Source organism: Lonchura striata, chromosome 26 (genome assembly GCF_050655825.1).
Source record: "Lonchura striata isolate lonStrDom1 chromosome 26, ASM5065582v1, whole genome shotgun sequence".
NCBI classification, from domain to species: Eukaryota; Metazoa; Chordata; class Aves; order Passeriformes; family Estrildidae; genus Lonchura; species Lonchura striata.
Window position 1 is genome coordinate 2285422 of NC_140728.1, and position 19276 is coordinate 2304697.

At 61.9% G+C, this 19276-nt stretch overlaps 2 protein-coding genes across 7 annotated transcripts; one reads left to right on the plus strand and one right to left on the minus strand.

Annotated features, from left to right (window-relative positions):
• Positions 1-1901: 1901 nt before the first annotated feature.
• SMPD2 (sphingomyelin phosphodiesterase 2) lies at positions 1902-6803 on the plus strand. Of its 3 annotated transcripts, none has more exons than XM_085561158.1 (11): positions 1925-1969; positions 3465-3567; positions 4019-4115; positions 4202-4278; positions 4489-4582; positions 4671-4760; positions 5076-5158; positions 5328-5460; positions 5531-5635; positions 5713-5869; positions 6090-6803. In XM_085561158.1, the coding sequence occupies exons 2-11, from the start codon at positions 3518-3520 to the stop codon at positions 6431-6433; spliced, it is 1230 nt and encodes a 409-aa protein (XP_085417284.1). In that variant the 5' UTR covers positions 1925-1969; positions 3465-3517; the 3' UTR covers positions 6434-6803. The 3 variants fall into 3 exon arrangements, with proteins under 3 accessions (XP_085417283.1, XP_085417284.1, XP_021391650.1); XM_021535975.4 differs by lacking the exon at positions 1925-1969 and adding an exon at positions 2874-3081; XM_085561157.1 differs by lacking the exon at positions 4671-4760 and having other exon boundaries at positions 1902-1969.
• Positions 6615-19053, minus strand: MICAL1 (microtubule associated monooxygenase, calponin and LIM domain containing 1). 4 transcript variants are annotated; one of them, XM_021536008.4, is made up of 26 exons: positions 18896-19049; positions 15427-15642; positions 15071-15349; positions 14210-14417; positions 14020-14127; positions 13751-13849; positions 13518-13673; positions 13211-13311; positions 12689-12946; positions 12177-12292; positions 11968-12094; positions 11624-11696; positions 11070-11220; positions 10810-10997; positions 10596-10702; positions 10463-10513; positions 10288-10365; positions 9787-9961; positions 9610-9692; positions 9048-9501; positions 8838-8929; positions 8582-8680; positions 8372-8465; positions 8195-8294; positions 8011-8084; positions 6615-7906 (listed from the first exon to the last, which is right to left on the minus strand). In XM_021536008.4, exons 3-26 carry the CDS (start codon positions 15329-15331, stop codon positions 7776-7778), a joined length of 3384 nt encoding a protein of 1127 aa, XP_021391683.3. In that variant the 5' UTR covers positions 15332-15349; positions 15427-15642; positions 18896-19049; the 3' UTR covers positions 6615-7775. The 4 variants fall into 4 exon arrangements, with proteins under 4 accessions (XP_021391683.3, XP_085417247.1, XP_085417246.1 ...); XM_085561121.1 differs by lacking the exon at positions 10288-10365 and having other exon boundaries at positions 18896-19053; XM_085561120.1 differs by lacking the exon at positions 10288-10365 and having other exon boundaries at positions 11576-11696; positions 18896-19043.
• Between the last annotated feature and the right edge of the window lie 223 nt (positions 19054-19276).

Here is a 19276-nt window from a genome sequence, read left to right on the forward strand (position 1 = left end):
GCCTTTTTTTCTGCAATGACTGTTCCAAACTGCTCCATCCGCTCTCCTGCATCCTGTGGGAAGTGGCCAGGGAGGGGAAAAATAAATTGAGCAATGCAGGGCCAAGCTGTCAGTGGGCAGAGTTTGGGACAGAAAGGACAGAGAGGGGACAGAGAACAGGAGGGATGCCAGGATAAGGGACTGGGTCAGCTTGGAGGTATTTTTGTGGCTGCAGCCCAAAGTAAGCCAAGGCAGAGTGCCCAGTCTTGAGGCTGCAACTGCAAGGGCAGAGTCTGGGGAAAGCAACCCCAGGGTGCAGGAGGGTCACAGAGGGGACAGAGGTGGCGGGGAGCAGGGTGGCAGGGGCACAGAGCCCGAGGTGGCCAGGTCTGGATGGATTTCTCATGTTGGCAGGGAAGTGAAGGCAGTGGGAAGGAGAGCAGGAGTGTTTTGAGGGGCACTGCAGCTACTTTGGGAGGGGCACAGGGCAGGTTTAGGCTCAGTGCTGCCAGTGCAAGGAGCAGGAATAGCCCCAGAGCTCAGGAAAGCGCCTTGGCTGCCACCTTGATGCCACATGTGCTGTGAGGCATGGCGACTTCAACATCTTGCTGCTGGGAAAAGCCACCCATCCCTGTGGGATGGGGCAGAGCCATCCCAGCCCCGTGCCAGGCCAAGGGCTCAGTGGTGGGGCTGGACTGAGGTGGCTGCTGTGAGCAGGGCAGACGGAGCAGGAGGAGAAAGAGAGAGGGAAAAATCCAAGGCCAGGCACTGGCAAGCCATGCCAGGGCTGTGCTGGGGCTCTTTGGCCAAGTTCTCATATGTAGCATGTTTGTTTGTCATTTTGTAGGTTTTTGGTGTTTTGTTTTTTTTTTTTTTTTTTCTCTGTTTCACTCACTGATCTAAAACTCTGGGAATGAAAACTCAAAACTCCCCCACCATAAAACACAGACGTGCCCCGCTCCCAGCCCCAGTGGGGACTAAGCTCTTTGTTAACTGGACCGGTTTGTGCCTCCATCCCTCCCTCCCTCCTGCCTGCACCGAGCCCAGGGCTCACACTGCACCCCACGCACACAGACTGGTGCCCCCAGCAGCCCTGGCTGGGGTTTAGTCATGATCCCAGAGACACTTTCTCAACTCCCCCAGCCCCTCCGTTCGCCTCCAGTGTATTTATGAATTTCACATGAAGTACTGTTTTATTTTTTTAAAGACTTTGTAAAGCTTACCAGGGTTACAATCACCATTTTTAGAGCTGCGTCAATCCACAATGTTAAAAATCCATTTTTTTATGTATTATATTTTTTGTGTATTTTTTTTTAATCCAGCTGTGATGGGTTGTATCATATATTTGTTGTGTTTACTGTATCTGTCCAACTTCAAAGAGAGGAGACTGTGGAGCTCCGGTAAAACTACGGTCTGCTGAAAAAAACCATTAAAATTATTTGTTCATGGGTTGGCTCAAGCAGTTCTGAAGTTCCTATTTTATTTCTTGGTATTTTCTTCGACAGCCAGGACTACGAAAGCTGCCACGTCCCATGTAACCCCTTGGCTGGGTAACGCTTCTCCTGGGACCCCAATTCTGGGTACCAGGATGTGTTTTGCCCTAGTTTGCATCACTGCTGCAGGGTTTGCTTGGGAAAAGTTGGGCTGGCCATAGACGTTTCCCTGTGCCTTCCCGCAGCATCCCTGCGTTCAGGATCACCTTTGAGGGGGAGCTGCTCTGCCCCACCACTCAGCAGCCCCCCTCCAAGCGCTGCTCGCGGCTGTTCGCTGCTCCCATCCTTCACCCAGGGACACACGCGACGTGTTCCACCCCCGAGCCCCGCCATCCCTCCGCACCCCGGCGCGCCCAGCACACCCTGCCCGGCCTCCTCCACCCTTCCCGGCCCCATTCACCCCCCCGGCCCCGGTGCCGGTCCTGCCCCTTCCGCCCCGCTCCGCTGCCTGCCGGGACGCGTAGTCCCGCGGCCCCGCCGCTCCCGGCCCGCTGCAGGTCCGCGCTCGGCCCCGCCGCCCGTCCCGCTCCTCCCGGCCCCGCTCCGCCTGTTGCTCCGCTCGTCCTGCGGCTCCCGTCCTTCCACCGCCCCGCTCGTCCTGCGGCTCCGATGCTCTGCGGCTCCGCTCCTCCGATCCTCTGCGGCTCCGCTGCTCCGATCCTCTGCGGCTCCGCTCCTCCGATCCTCGCATTGTTCCGCTCCTCCGATCCTCGCATTGCTCCGCTCCTCCGATCCTCGCATTGTTCCGCTCCTCCGCTAACCCGCTCGTCCTGCGGCTCCGCTCCTCCCGGCCCCGCTCCGCCTGTTGCTCCGATCCTCCCACTGCCCCGCTCCTCCGCTTACCCCGCCGCCGCCCCGCTCGTCCCGCGGCTCCGCTCTTCCTCTGCTCCGACCCTCCTGCGGCTCCGCTCCCCCGCTTGCCCCGCTCCTATCCCCGCTCTCCTGTCCCCCCGCTTGCCCCGCTCCTATCCCCGCTCTCATTTCCCCCCGCTTGCCCCGCTCCTATCCCCGCTCTCATTTCCCCCCGCTTGCCCCGCTCCTATCCCCGCTCTCCTGTTCCCCCGCTTGCCCCACTCCTATCCCCGCTCTCCTGTTCCCCCGCTTGCCCCGCTCCTTTCTCTGCTTTCCTGTCCCCCCGCTTGCCCCGCTCCTATCCCCGCTCTCATTTCCCCCCGATTGCCCCGCTCCTATCCCCGCTCTCATTTCCCCCCGCTTGCCCCGCTCCTATCCCCGCTCTCATTTCCCCCCGCTTGCCCCGCTCCTGTCCCCGCTCCACCTGTTGCCGCTGTCCCGCTCCTTGTCCCGCTCCTGTCCCCGCCGCATCCCGCGGGGAGCGCCCCTGGGGGCTCAGGCTCGGGAGAAGCCGCCGGCATTAATTAGCGCGGCTCAGGATCGGGATGAGCCCGCCGGGTAATCCCGCCGGGGCAGGCAGAGCCCGGCTGCCCGCACCGCCATCCCGGAGCTCCGGGGCTGCTCTTTTTAGCTTCTAAGCCGGAAATTGGACAATCTCACGGGGCTCGGGGAGGAGCGAAGCGGAGCCGGCGGAGCGCTGGGGCTGCTGCGGGGTTTGGGGTCCCGAAAAGGATCCCTGGGCTTCCCGAGTGGGGAGGTGTGTGACGATGTCCCATGCCCGTGCCTCGCAGCTCCACTTTGAAACCAGGAGGAAAGCCCATCCTGGAACACAACTCACTGCCAGGCAGAGGGGTTGAGCCCTGCAGCCCATCCCTGACCCACCGGTGTCCCCAGCCACTGCGTGTAGGGTCGCATGGGTGGTTTGGGTACATGGATCCCTGTACGGGGGCAGTTTGGGGTTTGGGGTGGTCCTTGCGTGCAGGAAAGGAGATGAAAGGCATGGAGCACCCCGAGCACTTTTCCTTCCTTCCTGGCCTTGGCCTTGGCTCAGCCCTTCCGCCTTCCTGGCCTGGCTGCTTGGCTCTGTCCTGCAGCCTGCACGGGCTCCTGGGGGCTGCCACTCCAACCCGCTCCCTGCAGGTCCCCCCTCTGCCCGGCGCTGCCCACTGAGCCCCCCAGAGCCCCAACAAGCGATGGAGGGAGAGCCCACCCTGCGCCTCCGGATCTTCGACCTCAACTGCTGGTGAGTCCAGACTTTGCCAGGTCCGTGCCAGGCACTGTGGGTGGAGATGGGGGCACCACACTGGGGGGGGTCCCACCTTGGGGTTACCTTCATGGCCCCTTCATTCTGGGGTCACACCACTCTCCCTGCCCCAGAGGGTCATGAGGTGCTTGGCTGGGTAGTGCCTCCTGTCTCTTCCATGCTTGTTAGCCCCAGAAAAAAACCCCATTTGCACCCCAAGCAAGGATGAGTTGTCTCAGTTCTGCAGGCAGGAGAAGCTGTCCCCAAACAGCCTCCCTGCATCTTGTCCCCATGTCCTCGCATGGCCCTTTCCTGTTCCCGTCTTTCCCACCTGCATCCTGCTTCTGCTGGTACTGGAGCCCTCTTTCTCTCCCTCGTTTTGGGTCACAGTGGGCCCCAACAGCCCCATGACCCTGTCCCCACCAGGCTGTGACTGTCACCCTGTCTGCAGGGCCATCCGCTACCTGAGCAAGCGGCGGCAGGAGCGCGTCCGGCTCATCGGGGACACGCTGCGCCAGGAGGGCTTTGACCTGGTGCTGCTCCAGGAGGTGAGGGCAGTTTGTGAGCCAAGTGCACCCATTCCCAGCCCGGGAGATGGGCACGACTGTTCTCAGCCTATCCCTCTGTCCTCCAGGTGTGGAGCGAGCAGGACTACAGTGACCTGAAGGTGAAGCTGGCAGGCTGTTATCCCTTCTCCCATTACTTCCGCAGGTGAGAAGGGCAAGGTCAGCCCCCGGGGCTGTCTGTGGGGCAGTGCCAGTGCCACCTCTGTTGCTGTGGGAGATGCCATGCCTGGGCAGCAGGATGCTCTCAGGAGCACACTGGGACCCAGGCACCTGGGGAGTCCTCCTGGGCCAGGGCTAGGGCGAGGCAGAGGTTTTGGGATCCTCGTCTCCTCACTCTGCTTCTTCCCTCCCACAGTGGGGTGATCGGCAGCGGCCTCTGCGTCTTCTCCAGGTTCCCCATTCTGGACACACTCCTCTACCAGTACTCACTGAACGGGTACCCCTACATGGTAAGTGGGGTGGGGGACACGTGGCACCATGGTGTCCATCCCCACAGAGCCTCAGAAGCTCTGACCTGCCCTTCCTCCCCTTGGGCAGCTCCAGCACGGGGACTGGTTCTGCGGCAAGTCCGTCGGTCTCGTCATTATGAAGATCTCAGGGATCATCTTCAACATCTACGTCACCCACGTGAGCAACCCAGGGAAGAGCCCAGCCAGCATGGGGGGAACAGTGGGGAGGAGGACAATGAGTGACCATATTCCTCCTATACTGTCCCCTTGCTTTAACCACTGTTCTCCACCCTCTGCCCTGGACTATTCACTGATTTAATAAATTATTACTCAGGGCAGCAGGGTATGCACTGGGGTGAGCATCCCAGGCTCTCCCCCGTGGGGATGACATAAAGACAGTGTTGGCAGGGACTGTTTGGAGGGGTTGGGTGGGTTTGCAGGGAGCCTGGGAGCAGGGCAGGAGTCACAGCCCCTTTGCTTTCCCTCTCTCCAGCTGCACGCCGAGTACTGCCGGGACAAGGACGCCTACCTGCCCCACCGCCTGGTGCAGGCCTGGGAGCTGGCACAGTTCATCCGGTGAGCAGCTGTGGGGTGTCCCCCTGCATGTCCCCAGGACGTGTGTGGTCACCCCTGCCCCTGGGGCTTGCCCCAGAGAGCTCCCGTTTGCAGCAGTCCCAGTCAGGAATAAGGTGGAGGAGCACTGGGCAGACAGGGCAGGGAAGGACAGCCACCCCTGTCCCCACAGCCACACCTCGAAGGCAGCAGACGTGGTGCTGCTGGGAGGGGACCTGAACATGCACCCTGAAGATGTGGGCATCCGGCTGCTGCGCGGCTGGACGGGGCTGCGGGACGCCTTTGCTGAGGCCACGCACTTTGAGGTGAGCCGAGGGGCTGCGTGGGGTCCCAGGCACACCAAGAGCCCCCAGCTCACCCAGGCTCTCCTCCCAGGGCTGTAAGAACGGCTGCACCCTTGTCCCTGACAACTGCTTCACTGACAAGTCAGAGCTGCTGCCCTTCCCGCTGGGCATCCGCATCGACTACATCCTCTACAAGGTACCGGGGAGTGTCTGCCCGCCACCTGTGACTGGGGAGGTGAGGCACAGGTGTGACCCTCTTGTCCCCTCACCCAGGCCATCTCCAGCTTCACGGTGAAGTGTGAAGAGCTGAAGACCACCGTGGGGCGAGCCCCAGGCGTGGACATCCCCTTCTCAGACCACGAAGCCGTGATGGCAACACTGCACATCCAGAGGCAGGGACAGCCTGCAGGTGCCACCCTTGGCACAGCTGGTAAGTCGGGGGGCTGCTGCCAGCACCCACTATGTGCTGAGGGGTTGGTGGATGGACTGGTGGAGGTGGATGGAGTTTTTTGGGGCTGTTTCTCCTTGCGGTGCTGCTTGTGGAGGGCTGCAGAGCAGTGGGGATGAGGAGAAGGCTGTTGGGGTGGCATGGGGGGGTATAGGGATGGTATTTGGGGATCCCACCCTGCTGAGGGCCCCTCTCCCCACAGACCCTGCACTGGCAGATGTGGTGACAGAGGCACGGACAGAGGTGGGCGTGGGGCTGCAGGCAGCACGGCAGCAGCGCTACTCCTCGGGCAGGATGGCCGTGCTGGCCCTGCTGCTGCTGCTGCTCCAGGCCGTGGCTGCACTGGGCACACTGGCTGGACTGGGCACAGAGCAGCCCTTCCCCAAGCTCTCCTTCTGCCTGCTGGCCTTCCTCGCCCTCGGCGTCCTCGTCCTCGCCAGCGGTCTCCACCTGTTCCACACCATGGAGGTGAAGATGCTGCACGGCACCGAGGACCAGATGTGGATGGTGCTGAGGGCCCTGCAGGAGCGTCCCAGCGAAGGCTGAGCTGAGCCTCGGGGTGTCCCACAATGTCCCCTTGGTCACACCATGTCCCCTATTTCATCCAGCATCAGTTCTTAGGCAAGCAGCACTGCAGCAATGCAGTAGTGCAGGTTTGACAGCTGCCTCTGGGTGAAATTAAGGTTTTTGGGGTAGATTTTTTGCATTGACCCCTGTGAAAATCACAACGGAGGCAGATTTTTATTGCTGTCTTTTTAAATACACTCTTTTGTACATGGAGGGACCCACTGGCCTGGCTGGAAGGCTTGAGACACTGAGGCTCCCCTTGCCTGGGGTGGCCTCAAATTTTACACTGGTGGCTGTTCTGGCAACCAGTCCTGACTAATGGAAAATAAAGGCGATATTTTAACCTTTGGCACCGGGTCAGGGGGGCTTTATTTGAAGGGAGGGGGTTTGCAGCAGGATTTTGGGGCTGGTACAAACACAGGGAGGGCTGGAGGAGGTGCTGAGGGGAATGGCAGGATGAGGGCTGAGCACAGGGTGGTGTTGCTAAGAGAGGAACCCATGCCTGGGACCCCCATCCTGACACGTGAGCACCATTTGGCCACAGAGGCAACAGCCAGGGACTCCAGGGGCATCTGAGGTCTGTGCAAAGGCCAAGCAGAAGAAATCCCAAAGGGGCAAGGAGGGCACAGCCACTGGTGTCCCTTGTCCTCGGTGTTAACAGTGCTGGCCCTGAGCACAATTCCCACAGGAGCTCCTGGACAAGAAGCCCTTCCCTGGCCCAAGGGGTTCATGGTAGGGTTCTGCCCCTGCTTTCTTGCAGCAGCTGGGGACAGTGTGGACGTGGCATCCAAAAGCAGTGGTGCAGAGCAGCTGGACCAGCCCAGTCTGTCTGTCACTGGCCCCATCTTGTACAGCCAGATGTCCCTTGCGATGGACAGTCCAGACTGGGATGGATGCCCTCAGCTGGGAAGGATGTCCCAGGCTGGCTTCAAGGGAAGGTGCCCCTGCACATATGGCATCTGCTCTGGTGGCCATCACCTCCTTGCTGCTGGGAGCCACCACAGCCTCCTTTTGCAGTCCCCTGCGAGTCTTCTTTTCCAGCAAGCACGAGGCAAAGGCAATCCAGCCACGCACAGGAATGCCCTCTCAGCACCCCAAGGCTGAGAGCTTCTCGGTGTCTCCTCCTGCGGGCATCCACCAGCGGGCCTGGCCCCTCCGTGACAGGCTTTGGCAAGCGGGAAGCTGGATTTGCTGTGGCAGCTGCTGGCACCTGGGGCATCGCCACCTCCAGAGGTAGCTCAGAGTGATGCCAAGCCCAGACTCACTCACACACACTCTGCTTGTCCCCGGGGAGGACGTGGTGGCTCTGGGGCTGTGCAGGTCAAGCCCGCAGCTCGCTGAGCCTCTTCTCCTCCTGCAACTGGATGAGGACGTTCCGCTTATTCACCACCTCCACCAGCTGCTTCAGGATCTCCTGCTCAGCCTTCTCATCCTCGGGTGTCTTCAGGGCATCTGTGGGTGCAGGGGGCCACAGTAGAGCTGGGAAGGCCACAAGGCCTGACCTGCTCCCTGCACGGTGCAAAGGGATCCTCTCCCTGGCACGCGCTGGCACTCACCCTCCTTGTTCATGTAGCTCCGGAGCTTCTTGTCAAGCTGACACTGCTGCTCCTCCAGCTTCAGTTCCTGCACCCTGTGGGGAGGAAAAGGGTGTGCTGTGAGTACCCACACAGGTACAGCTTTACAGGGGACTGGGGTGAGCTGAGCCCCCACACCGACCAGGGAGCATCCCCCAAGCCTCACGCGATCATGAGGTCCGACTCCTCGGTCATCAGGTTGTTCTTCTTCTGGACCAGGTAGAGCAGCTGGTTTGTCCACTGTGTCTGCTGGTCAGCCGGGCTCTCTGCAGGACAGGGGAGTGGTCAGCAGGGTGCAGACCCCCATTGCAGAGTCACAGGGCTCTGTCCACCCTGGCATTACCGTTCTCATCCCGGAGTAACTTCTCCAGCTTGATGCCCTGCTGCTCCAGTTCCCGGAATGTCACCTCGATCTCCTCCAGCCGCCTCTGGATGGCCTGTAAGAGAAGGGCAGCACTCACCTGCAGGCCAGCACCTGCCAGCATGTGGCCAGCAGCAGCAGGATGGAGGGGACAGGGTACAGTGCCACGCTGGCTCTCCCCTGTGAGGTTACCTGGGCTCTGCAGAACCTCTTCATCTGCGATTCCCTGGCCCGGCGGGCCAACGTGCGCTTCCAGGTGGGGTATTTCTCCTCTTCCCTGGGGTCTGGGTACTGTGAAAGGAGGGTGGCACGGGCAGGGGGGTCAAGGCCAAGGCACCTCCTGCCTTGACAGCCACAGCTGAGCCAGACCTGATGCCTCTGGTCTGGAGCAAGAGCCCCATCTGCCACCTGTGCTGGTGGTGCCACCATCACTTGGGAAAATCCTCACCATCTCTTTCATGATGCCAAGGCCTGTGTCCTCCTCCTCCTCTTTCTCCTCCTCCTCTCCCTCCCCCTCCTCGCTGTCACTCTCCTCCAAGTCTGCCCGAGAAAAGAACTGTTTCAGGCTGGTTCCTCACAAGCAAGATGTGGGATACAGCAAGGTCCTGGAGGGACTGAAAGCTCTGCTCATCTGGAGACTCCAGTTTGTACCACCTACCTTTCTCCATGTCAATCTTCTCCTCCTCCTCCTTCCAGGCACCTTGTCCCTGCCGCAGGGCAGGGAGGGCCTCGGGTGCTGCTTGGAGCCGCAGACGAGCTGGCTTCGGTGGAGGCTCGGGCTCTGCTTCGCTGGTGAGGTTCAGTGTGGACAGACAGAGCTTCTCCAGTGGTGTAAGGACAATCTTCCTCCTGCCCCCACTCTCCTCACCCTCGTCTGCTGTCCCCTGGGGCTCCGCTCTGGGAGCCTCCTCTTCCCTCACGTCCCCCCCAGGCTGTGCCAGCAGCTCCTGCTCCTCCATGTCACCAGTATCCGCAGTGTCCTCAGCGTCCCCAGGCTCTGCCCCTGCCTGTGGGGCTGCAGGAGTGGGCTGAAGGGGACTGGGTGCCCACGCCACGGGGGACACACCTGACCTTCCAGCATCTGGGGGTGGGCAGGCAGCAGCATCAGCATCCTGTGGCAGAGCAGAGCAGAGGGGTGATGCAGCACAGGGCCACACCCAACCACCCCCCTAGACATTTTGCCTTTCCTCCATCACCTACAGGGATTTAGGGTGATTTACCCCATCAGGCAGTGCTGAAGCCTCATCCCGGGGCAGGTCCATGCCGGCTGGATTGGGGTAGTGCAGCGAGCAGTAAAAATTACCTGGGCATGGGGAGGGGAGGGTGAACTCCTGTGACAACCTGCAAGGTGGAGAAGTCGTGCCCCAAGCATTCCCTCTCCCCAAAAGCCGCCTCACCATCCTCCTCGTCGAAGGCGTAGTCGCCCAGGCGCAGGGTGGCCCCGCAGCGCCGGCACTGGAAGCAGCCGCGGTGGAAGAAGCGTCCCTCGGCGCTGGCCCGCTCCACGATGTAGACACGGCGCCCGCAGAAGTAGCAGGCGTCACTGTTCTCCCCTGCCCTCTCCCTGGGTGGCTGAGGGGGGAGAGGACGGGCAGGGCTGGCACCGGGGGCCTGGCACCCACCCTGCCCCGTGGCTGTGCCGGCAGCCATGGGGGCACGGGGCAGGGCTTTGCCCCTCTCGCCGCGCTGGGTCCGCTCGGGATGGGTGAGGCAGCGGCAAGGCTCCGGAAAACCAGTCGGGTCAGGAAACAGGCAGGGAGGAGCTGGGAACATGTGGGCGTTCGCTTGTGCAGCCCTGCTCCCAGCCCTTGGCTTGGCCCTGCCAGCCACTGGTGCCCTCCCAGGTGCCCCCCTGCCCTGAGCTGGACCCTCCATCCCAAGGTGACGCAAGGACCAACCTGCCCTGGGTCCATCACGGTGGCTTGTGGCGGCTTGTGGGCACTGTCCTGAGTGTCTCCATCCAGCCCCGTGTCCAGCTACAAGTGACCCGAGGGGAGGGTCAGCCCCCCACTCTCCCCCCGGGACAGCTGCACCCCAGCAGAGCCCCCCTTGGGGCACCTGGGGCAGGCCCACCTCAGTGTCCCTGCGGCTCCTCTTGACCTCACTGTCCTTCTGGGCACCGTCCTGCAAATCCAAACGGGGTGGGAAGGGTGGGGAGTGTGACGGGGTTTTGGTGTGCCGTGAGGGTGTGGGTGGGGGTCCTCACCTGGCTACGTTTGTGTGCCAGGGTCCGGCTCTTCTGCAGCTTGCTGAGGAAGAGGAGGGCCCCTCGTGTGCCTCGGGGAGACAGTGGCTTCTTGCTGACCTCCACCTCTGCACAGGACATAGCCATTTTGGTGGCACCCACCCAACAAAGAGGAGAGCGCCCAGCCAGCCCCAGTGCAGCTCAGGGTGGGACAAATCCCCCCAAAATCTCACACCTGGAGAGGTCCCAAAAATTTGATAGAAGTGGCTGAGGTAGGTGATGAGGCCCAGGCGGTCAGGCTCTGTCATGGTGGCCATCTCAACACTGGAGAGGACAGGCTGGATGCCCAGCTCCTGCTCTGCTATGTCCAGCAGCATCTGGTGGGTCCGAATGGCATCCTGGGGCTCCACAGAGTCAAAGTCCCTGTGGGGAGATGTGGCTGCCATCAGGGTGGGCTCTGCAGGGTGGAGGGTTTGGGGGCTCCCAGGCACTCACACCAGGTCGGGGCGGAAGCGGTGGATGAGGGCGCAGAGGGCCAAGCCACTGGTCCAGGAGGTGCTGAAGTTGGTCACGGCCACGCCAGGGTATCCAGCTGTGCTGGCCTGGCACCAGCTCAGCAGCTCTTCAGAGACAGCTCCAGGGGCCACTGGGGAGGCACAGAGAGGGGACACAACCCCCCAGTCCACCTCCTGCCTCAGACTCCCTGCTTTAACAGGGCAGGGATCCCATGGGAGCAAGCTGAGACACCCCCTGGCCCCCACAACCCTCCCCACAAGTCTCAATAACTATGCTGAGGAACCATCTGTCCAATATTTCATGGCTCAGCATCAGTGCAGCCTGGAGGGGCACAGCCTCCACCCCAGAAGGCAGCAGGGGCCTGTGTCCCCAAATGGGCCACAAGCAGAGGGGACAGAAACCACTGGTGCCACCAGGACAGCCTGCTGGACACAGGCCAGGGTGCAAGAAACGAGGATGGGGAGGAGAACCAGGGCAGGAGCCACTTGGGCATGGGCTGCTGGAAGGAATGGGGCAGGCGTGGTCGCTCCTACCGGTGCTGAGCCGGTTCTCGCTCTTCCTCTTGTGGTCCACCTCCACCATGCCCACGAGGTAGAGGTCCCTGACCTGCCAACGGGGACATGTCAGTGGTGGGTCACCGCCTGTACAGAGCCAATGGCACCACGCAGGGAGGTGGCCCTGGCAAGGGGGACACTTGGACACCCCCCCTCAACTCTCCAGAACCCTCCACCATCCACAACGGGCAACACATTCAATGTCCTGTGTACTAACAGCTTCAGTCTCACACCCTTTGGGGACAGGGGACTGGTAAATTAGTGTCACCCTGGCAGCCAGAGAGGCTGGGCTGGCTGTCCCACGGCAGGACCTGGCCAGGTACCTGGCTGGCTTTGATGGCCTGCAGGTTGATGTTGGGGTAGCGCGTGGCCGGGTCGATGCTGTACTGGCTGATGTTCTTGTTGGTGTTGTCTGGGGATGTCTGCGAAAGGCGCTGGTAGATGCTCTCCCTGGGTGCAAGGGACAGGGCTGGCATCACTGCTGCCATCCTCACGCGCCCCAGAGCCAGCCCAGCGCCACGGGGACACTCACCTCTCGGCCAGCACCTCCAGCGGGGCTGTCCCGGCTGCCCAGCGCCGCACCATCCACGCTGCGTCGAAGGCGGCCAGGAAGCCCCTGGCCACGCCGGTGCCCAGCGGCCAGAAGGGCTGCAAAGGGAAGGGCAGAGCTGAGCTGGAGCTGCGTGGCTGGTCGGGCAGCTGGGAGGAGGCTGGCGGCTGCCAGGCTTGGCCCGGGATGAAAGAGGGAGCGGCGGCAGGACGCGCACGGAGACGACGGGTGGCCGTCTCCTCCCCAGCCAGCACGGCTGCGTCTGGGGAGGGGCTGGGCTGCTCCTCCATCCTGAACCAACCCCAAATCGGTGGGGCTGGAGAAGGGGATAACCTCCCCAAAACATGCCACTCCTGAGAGCCTGCCCAAGGATGGAGTGCACTGGGCAATTGGGATGAGAAGCACTTAGGGAGGGGAAATATATTGCAACCAATGCATTTCGCAAGGAGAGGAGAAATGGGGGTGTGAGGTGGGGCTGCAGGGGAAACTCTCACCTCCACCAAGCAGTCGCCCACCAGCCCCAGGAGCACACGGCTCCCGTTGTGCTCCCGCACCAGCGCCGCGTTCTCCGAGCGCGTCATGCAGGTGAAGTCGAACATGTCGACATCCGGCAGGCCCCGGTGGTTGAGGGCAAACTCCAGCTGGGGCAGGCAGTAGTTGGTGGAGAAGTTGGCAGCTTCTTTGGCATAGCTAAGGAGGGCATCCCGGTTCACGTTCTCCGGGGCCAGGAGGCTCTCGATGTCCGCTTTGTCCTGTGGGGATGGGGTGAAGCTGACTGGGATGTGGGAGGTGATGTTTGTCCCTCAGCCTGGGAGCACCCAGCTCTAGGCTGCAGCTGTGCCACTGCACTCTCAGCATCCTGGAAGGATTTTTCCTGCAGCACAGGCAACAGCAGCTGCAGCCCCTGCCACCCAGGGGTGTGCAGTTAAACCAGCATCCACAATTTGCATCCCACTTTCAAGGCTTTCAGCTGCCCATTGCTGTGAGGTCCCAGGGCCAGATCCTGCCCCTCTCACCTGGAGGATGACCCCCTTCTTGAGCAGGCTCTGCTTCTTGGCCGTCATGACGAAATAGTGAGTGTCATCCTTGTAGTACACGATGTTTTCCAGGTCAATGCCTGGTGACAGGGAAGGGGCTGAGCCAGGGCCATGGGGTGTCCCAGCACTGGGCTCAGACACCAGATGTCCCCTGCAATGGGGCACCATGTGGGGACACGCACCCCATTACTGGGGACATGCTGGAGCTGAGCCTCCAGCTCCCTCAGGAGGGGGCAGGATCCTCCAACACCCCACATGGGGGGGTTGGGACCACGGGACCACTGACCCGTTTTGTTGTAGAGGTTCTGGAAGAACTTCTGGTTGTAGATTCGGGCCACGCCGCTGATCTCGGCCACCTCCACCTCGGCCCGGCTGTGGCGGTTGATGAAGTTGGTGGTGATGCCAATGGCCAACTTCCCACGCGTCTCCTTCCGCTTGAACCCTGCGGGAGGGGAGAGGCGTGAGCCCCCACTCAGCCCCCCAAATTGGTCCTGGGGCTGCAGGGACACCTGTTGTCACCTTCAGGGACAAATTTGCCGCCGCCAGCTGAGATGAGGACGTCAAACTCGTAGCTGGTGAGGGGAGAGGAACTGGGCTGCAGCACAGCCTGCCAACCTCCTGCAGGGAGAGGGGTGGTCATGAACGTGCTGTTCCCCAGGGAGCAGGGAAAGGGCTGCGCCTCATTCCCCCCAAAAAGGGCTAGCAGAGGGACAGGGGGGCTCAGAGTGACCACCCACAGCCCTGTCCTTGTCCCCAGGAATGCCACCCACCCTGCAGAGATACCGTACCTGCCTTGCCCGTGGGGGGAACAAGGCCCTCGAACCGCACGTTGATGTGCACCTCCACCCCCAGGAGCAAAGCCACCTTCAGCAGGATCAGCTGGAGCTGCCGGATACCTGGGAGGGGAGAGCAATCCTCAGGGCTGCACCCCCGAGTGCCTGGGCTCCCCACAGCCAGCCTGGTCCCCCTGCAACTCACTGATGTGGTCCAGCGTGCCCGTGCAGAAGCGCCCGTAGAACTTCTTGGCGCCCAGCGCCCGCAGGTCGTGGATGGTGAAGGGCCAGAGGTGCAGGACGTTGTTGCGGGAGAAGGAGTCGCGCTTCTCCAGCAGCACCACGCGGGCACCCAGCAGTGCCAGCTCGATGGCTGCCCGCAGCCCGCAGGGGCCGGCGCCCACCACCAGGCACTGCCACGGCGCGGGACAGACAGGAGGCAGGGCTGGAGTGAACTCCAAAGGCGGCGCCAGCACCTCCCCTGCTGGGGCAGGATCTGGCCCTCCTCAGTATTTCCCTTTTCTGCCTGATTTTCCCTGCAAATCGCGGTGCCCCCCACCCCCTGAACCTTGCCTTCTCCCAGGGCAATGGCAGCAATTAAAGCATTGGGTGAGATAAGGTGCAGGTCCTGCGGGCCTGCCATGGGTTTGGTCTTCTGACAGCTTTTGCACAGGGCTGGGAGAACAGGGCACAGCAGTCAGGACAGAAGGCATCATCTGTGAGACAGGGAAGAGATGTCCCCAAGGGGACATCCTACTTGGGATGCTCCTATCTCCCAGCAAGGACCTGACAGTTCCCTCAGCCCTGCCATGGGATGTCCCCAGCGAGAGGCAGCTGGGAGGAGGAAGGACACTGCTGGCTGGGTGGCACTGAGGTGGCATCATGCCATGGTGAACTGAGCAGTGCTAATTAACTTCCTGTCCCATTAAACTCCATCAACCTCCCCGCCTGGCACATCTTGCATCCTCCTGGGATGGGAGCCAGAGTTTCCCAAGGGATGTTCTCACCCAAGACAAGGACACAGGACAGGGAGAGACCCAAACCCCTCACCCCACATCCCGAGTACCTTGGTGCCAGCACAAGCTGTGCCCTGGTCGTAGTCCTTGTGCCCAGCTTTCTTATCCAGCTTGCTCCACAGGGCCTTGGCATTCCAGTAGTTGAGGGCAGCCTTGAGGCCGTGGTAGAGCTGTAGCCCACTGCCCTGCAGCCCCAGCTGCTGGCACAGCTCCACGAAGCAGCCCAGCACCTCGCGGCACTCCCCGGCACGCAGGAACCTCTCAAAGATGGCATGGGCCGGGTTGCCCGGCTCGTCGGCCGGCACGCTCATCCCGTGTCACCCAGAAGCCTGGCAGAGGGACAGCAGAGGTCAGCAGGGAGGGGACCCTCCTGGATCCCCACCCACAGAGGCGTCCCACGCCAGACCTGGTGTCTCAGTGCCAGCTTTCCCCGCTGCGGGTGCTGTCGGGTGGTGACGGCGCTGTCAAAAACCGGCACACACAAAATTGTGGCAGCAGTGATGGAACCGTCCCCGGATGCTGCACCCACAGAGCCACGGTGTCACCCAGCCACGGTGGCGTCAGGGCAGGGGATGGGGAGGGCTGTGGCAGCAGTGAGTGGCTTCCTCCATGCAGCGGGTACCTGCAACAGCCAAGAGCAGAGCGAGTTGTTTTGGAGAGAAGACACCACTTCCTTCCTCCGCAGCCTCGGCCTCACCGGGGGGGATGGGAGGGAGCTCCTGGCTTTAGGAATCAGCCACACAGCTGCTGCAGAAAGCAGCAAGAGCAGCCCTGGGGCCAGAGGGAGCAGGGTCGGGTCCATCCCGCCGACCTGGCTTGTGCAGCTGGAATGGGGTGGTCTTTTCCCCCAGTCCCCTTCTAGCGCTCCTGGAGCGGGTGGAAGCAGATTAGCACAGAGAAAGCACCGGTGAGGAAATCCAATAAAAGTCAAATCACCCTACAAGCAGCCCCATCACGCCACAGAAGCCGTGGGAGGAGGGGTGCAGCACATTCCTCCTGAGCATCCCAAAACCCCCTACCCCTGGCATCTCCCAGGGGACCAGTCTCTGTCACCCCCAGCACTGCCCCGTGCCCTCAGATTGCCAGCCCGAGCACGAAGAACAAAGCTTTGCCTTTTCCAGCCACTGTCACCAAGCCCCGGGGCTGTGAAAGGCTCCCCCAGCCCGCAGAGACACGGTGCTGCCAAGGAGCTTCCACCTTTGAGCCGCAGCTCTTTGCCCTCTCGCCCCTGGGTGTTATCGTGGGCACGTGGCAGCACTGCAGCGGGGCAAGGATGTCGTGAATAAATCAGGCAGCCCGCAGGAGGAGGAGGCTGGGGGTGTGTGGAGAAAGGAGTCGCTTAAGCGGTTAAATTTTGGCTGAAAAGACCGAATTCTGGCTGGATTTCTAGTTCAGTCTCACTCAGGACTTTCCCGACACCAGAACGTGCCTTGCAAAGCAGTTCCGCGGGTCACCTTCCCTCTAATCACTTCTGCAGGTCACCTTCCCTTCCAGCACCACACTCAGGAAATCCGGGCATTTTAACCCCTTCCTTCCTGGGCAGACATAGGATAAGCCACCCAGTGGGGCACAGCAGGGGCTGGCGCACACCAGAGTGCCAGCGTGGGGACACAGGACATGGCCTATGCATTCATAAAGCCTGTGAGACCTAAGGACAGGTTTCTGCTCCTCCCCTGAGTGCTGCTAGTGAGCCTGGGGAAACTGAGGCAGCGCTGAGAACCTCCCCAGCGAGTTTGCACTGCTCCCAGCCATCCTTGTACCACGGAGGCTGCCCAGGCAGCACTGGCTGCCAGGCAGCAGTGCCCCGTGCAGATGGGTTGTCCTCCAGGAGCTCAAGTCACTGCCTGGCACCTGCCAAGGTCACCACACAGGAGCCCCGGGGAGATGGGCAAAGGCAGCTGCTCAGGCTGGGAGCATCTGCTGCAGCCTCAGCAGCCCCTGGCTCTGAAAAAGCCAATTTCTCAGCCTTGGTTCCCACTGGACACGATGCCAGGGGCAGCGTGCTGCCTGGGAAAGCTTTCCAGCCCCTACGCTTTGGCAGGGAGGCTCAGAGGAGGCAGAACAAGAAGCCTTGTGTTACAGTTTCCTACAGAAAAATTATCCTGCCAGCACTCTGGCACGCTCAAACCCCCTTGGACAACTGCAAGCAAGGTCAGAAACTCCTAGGAAAACTCAGTTCCTGCAGGCTTGATACAAAACCCCAGCTCTCAGCCCAGCCAGCGGCAGTGGAGGAGGGCACAGCCTGTGCCAGGCTGCCTCGGGCTCTGTTCCTTCCATCAAAGCCTTTTGCATTTCTTCCCCTAACGCTGTTCCTGCAAGCAGCGGGGAGGAGGGGGGGTTGCAGCCAGCCCTGACTCATCTCATGGCAGCTTTGGTTGGCTGCAGAAATGTCTGTGGGGACATCACCCGGGTCTGAGACACGGGGAGCACCCCTGGAGCAGGGACATCCCACCCCACCTTGCGGGTCAGGGTCTCCCTCTTGCCCTTGCAGGAGAAGCAGCCTCTTGGGAGGAGGTGGGGGAAGCTGCTTGGGGGCTCACGTGGCTCCCAGGCACATGGAAATAGGGTGGGAAAGGACATCCAGAGATGATGAAAGCTGGAAGGATTTTCAGCAGATCGCCTCGCCACCGCTGCGCTGGCTCCCAGCATGGACGGGCTGTCCTGGATTTGGGATCCAGGCTCCCAGCATGGACGGGCTGTCCTGGATTTGGGATCCAGCCTGGACACCAGAGGCCAGGCTGCCGAGGTGGGCTGGACCCCAGGAGAGCCCCTCCAGTGAAAGGCAGGACAGAGGGTTTCACCCAACAGCTTGGCCAAAGCCCTTACTTCCAACCACCAGCTGAACTGGGAGGGTGTCAGGAAGGGATGGAGGCACTGGAAGCTCTTGCAAACGTTATTGTGCCCAGGAGAAACATCCTGGGTGTGGGACTGGGCAGGGAGACCACCCTGGCCAAAGCCAAAGCAACTTGCCTTGGTTTGGGTGGGTTAGAATCCTTGGAGGGAGGGAAAAATCCCTGCCAGCTCCTCTGGTCTGAGGCAGGGATGTGGGTGCATGAGCACACCCCAGCTTTGCGAGGCCCCAGCATGGAGCTACGGGGGGAAGGGCTGAGGAGGGGGGACAAACCTGGGTTAGGCTTTGCTGGGGATCCACACACCAGAGCCTGGCCACATCCTGGGCACAGACAACGCTTGGGGAGGAGCAAAGGTGGCCCCCTATTTTTGCTGCTCAGCCTGTACCCCTGCCCAACACCAGCCTACGGAAGGACCTGCCTCTTGCAGCTGAATTTTGGTAAGAAGAGGAAGTCTGGTCACAGCCAGGTTTCACACCCTACATCATTTTCCTCTTCCTACTTCTCCTTTAGCCCAAAGCACATCTGTGGCAAAGACATCACCCTGATGATGCACACAGCATCCCTCAGGGATCTTAGCAAAGCTCTTGCCCGTCCTGCTCATCGCTGGGAGCACTGGTGGAGGGGGAGAAGCAGGGGGGATCTCTTTCCCCTTTGTCCCCGGGGCAGCAGAGGTCAGCGGCTGGAGGGGAAAAGCAGCGGGGATGGAGCAGGGGGGACGCCGCTGCCTCTGAGAGAGGCTGTGGGGAGGGGTCAGCCGGAGAAAAAGCGCTATCCTGCCACGGAGCGTCCCAGCGACAAGCAGGACACGGGGTCGGGGGGCTGAGCCCTCCGCAGCACGGCAGAATCACCGCTCGGTTCTGCCACCCCCGTCCCCGCCCTGCGCTGCGATGCTCGCGGCGGGGCGGGCGGAGGGGACCGGCGCTCGGGATGCTGGCACCGAGCGGGGGGACGCGGGCCCGGGGGGCAGCAGAGCCCTGCCCTCCCCACCCAGGGATGCTCTGCCCATCCTCACCCTCCACTCACCTCCACAGCCCCTCGCGGGGGGAAACTGAGGCACGGACCGGGGCGTGCGGAGGGAGCGGAGCTGGGCGCCGCCGGGAGAGATAGCAAGCAGGAAACGAGCTCCGGCTCTGCGAGCAGCAGCTGCCGGCCGGCCCGGCCCTCCTCTCTCTCCTTTGCCCTCCCCTCCTCGGCCTTCCCCTCCCCTCGGCTGCCCGAGCCTCCCCCGCGGCCGGGGGCGCCCAGGCCGGGCGGTGCCGGCAGAGGGGCGGCCCCGGGGCCGCTTCTCTTTGTGCCGCTGCAGATGTTGCGCCGGGAGGTTTGGCACAGCGGGACGAGCGGCACAGCGCAGCCCCAGCTGGGCTTTTTTTGTCTTTTAGGGTGAGAAACCAGACTTTTCGCCAA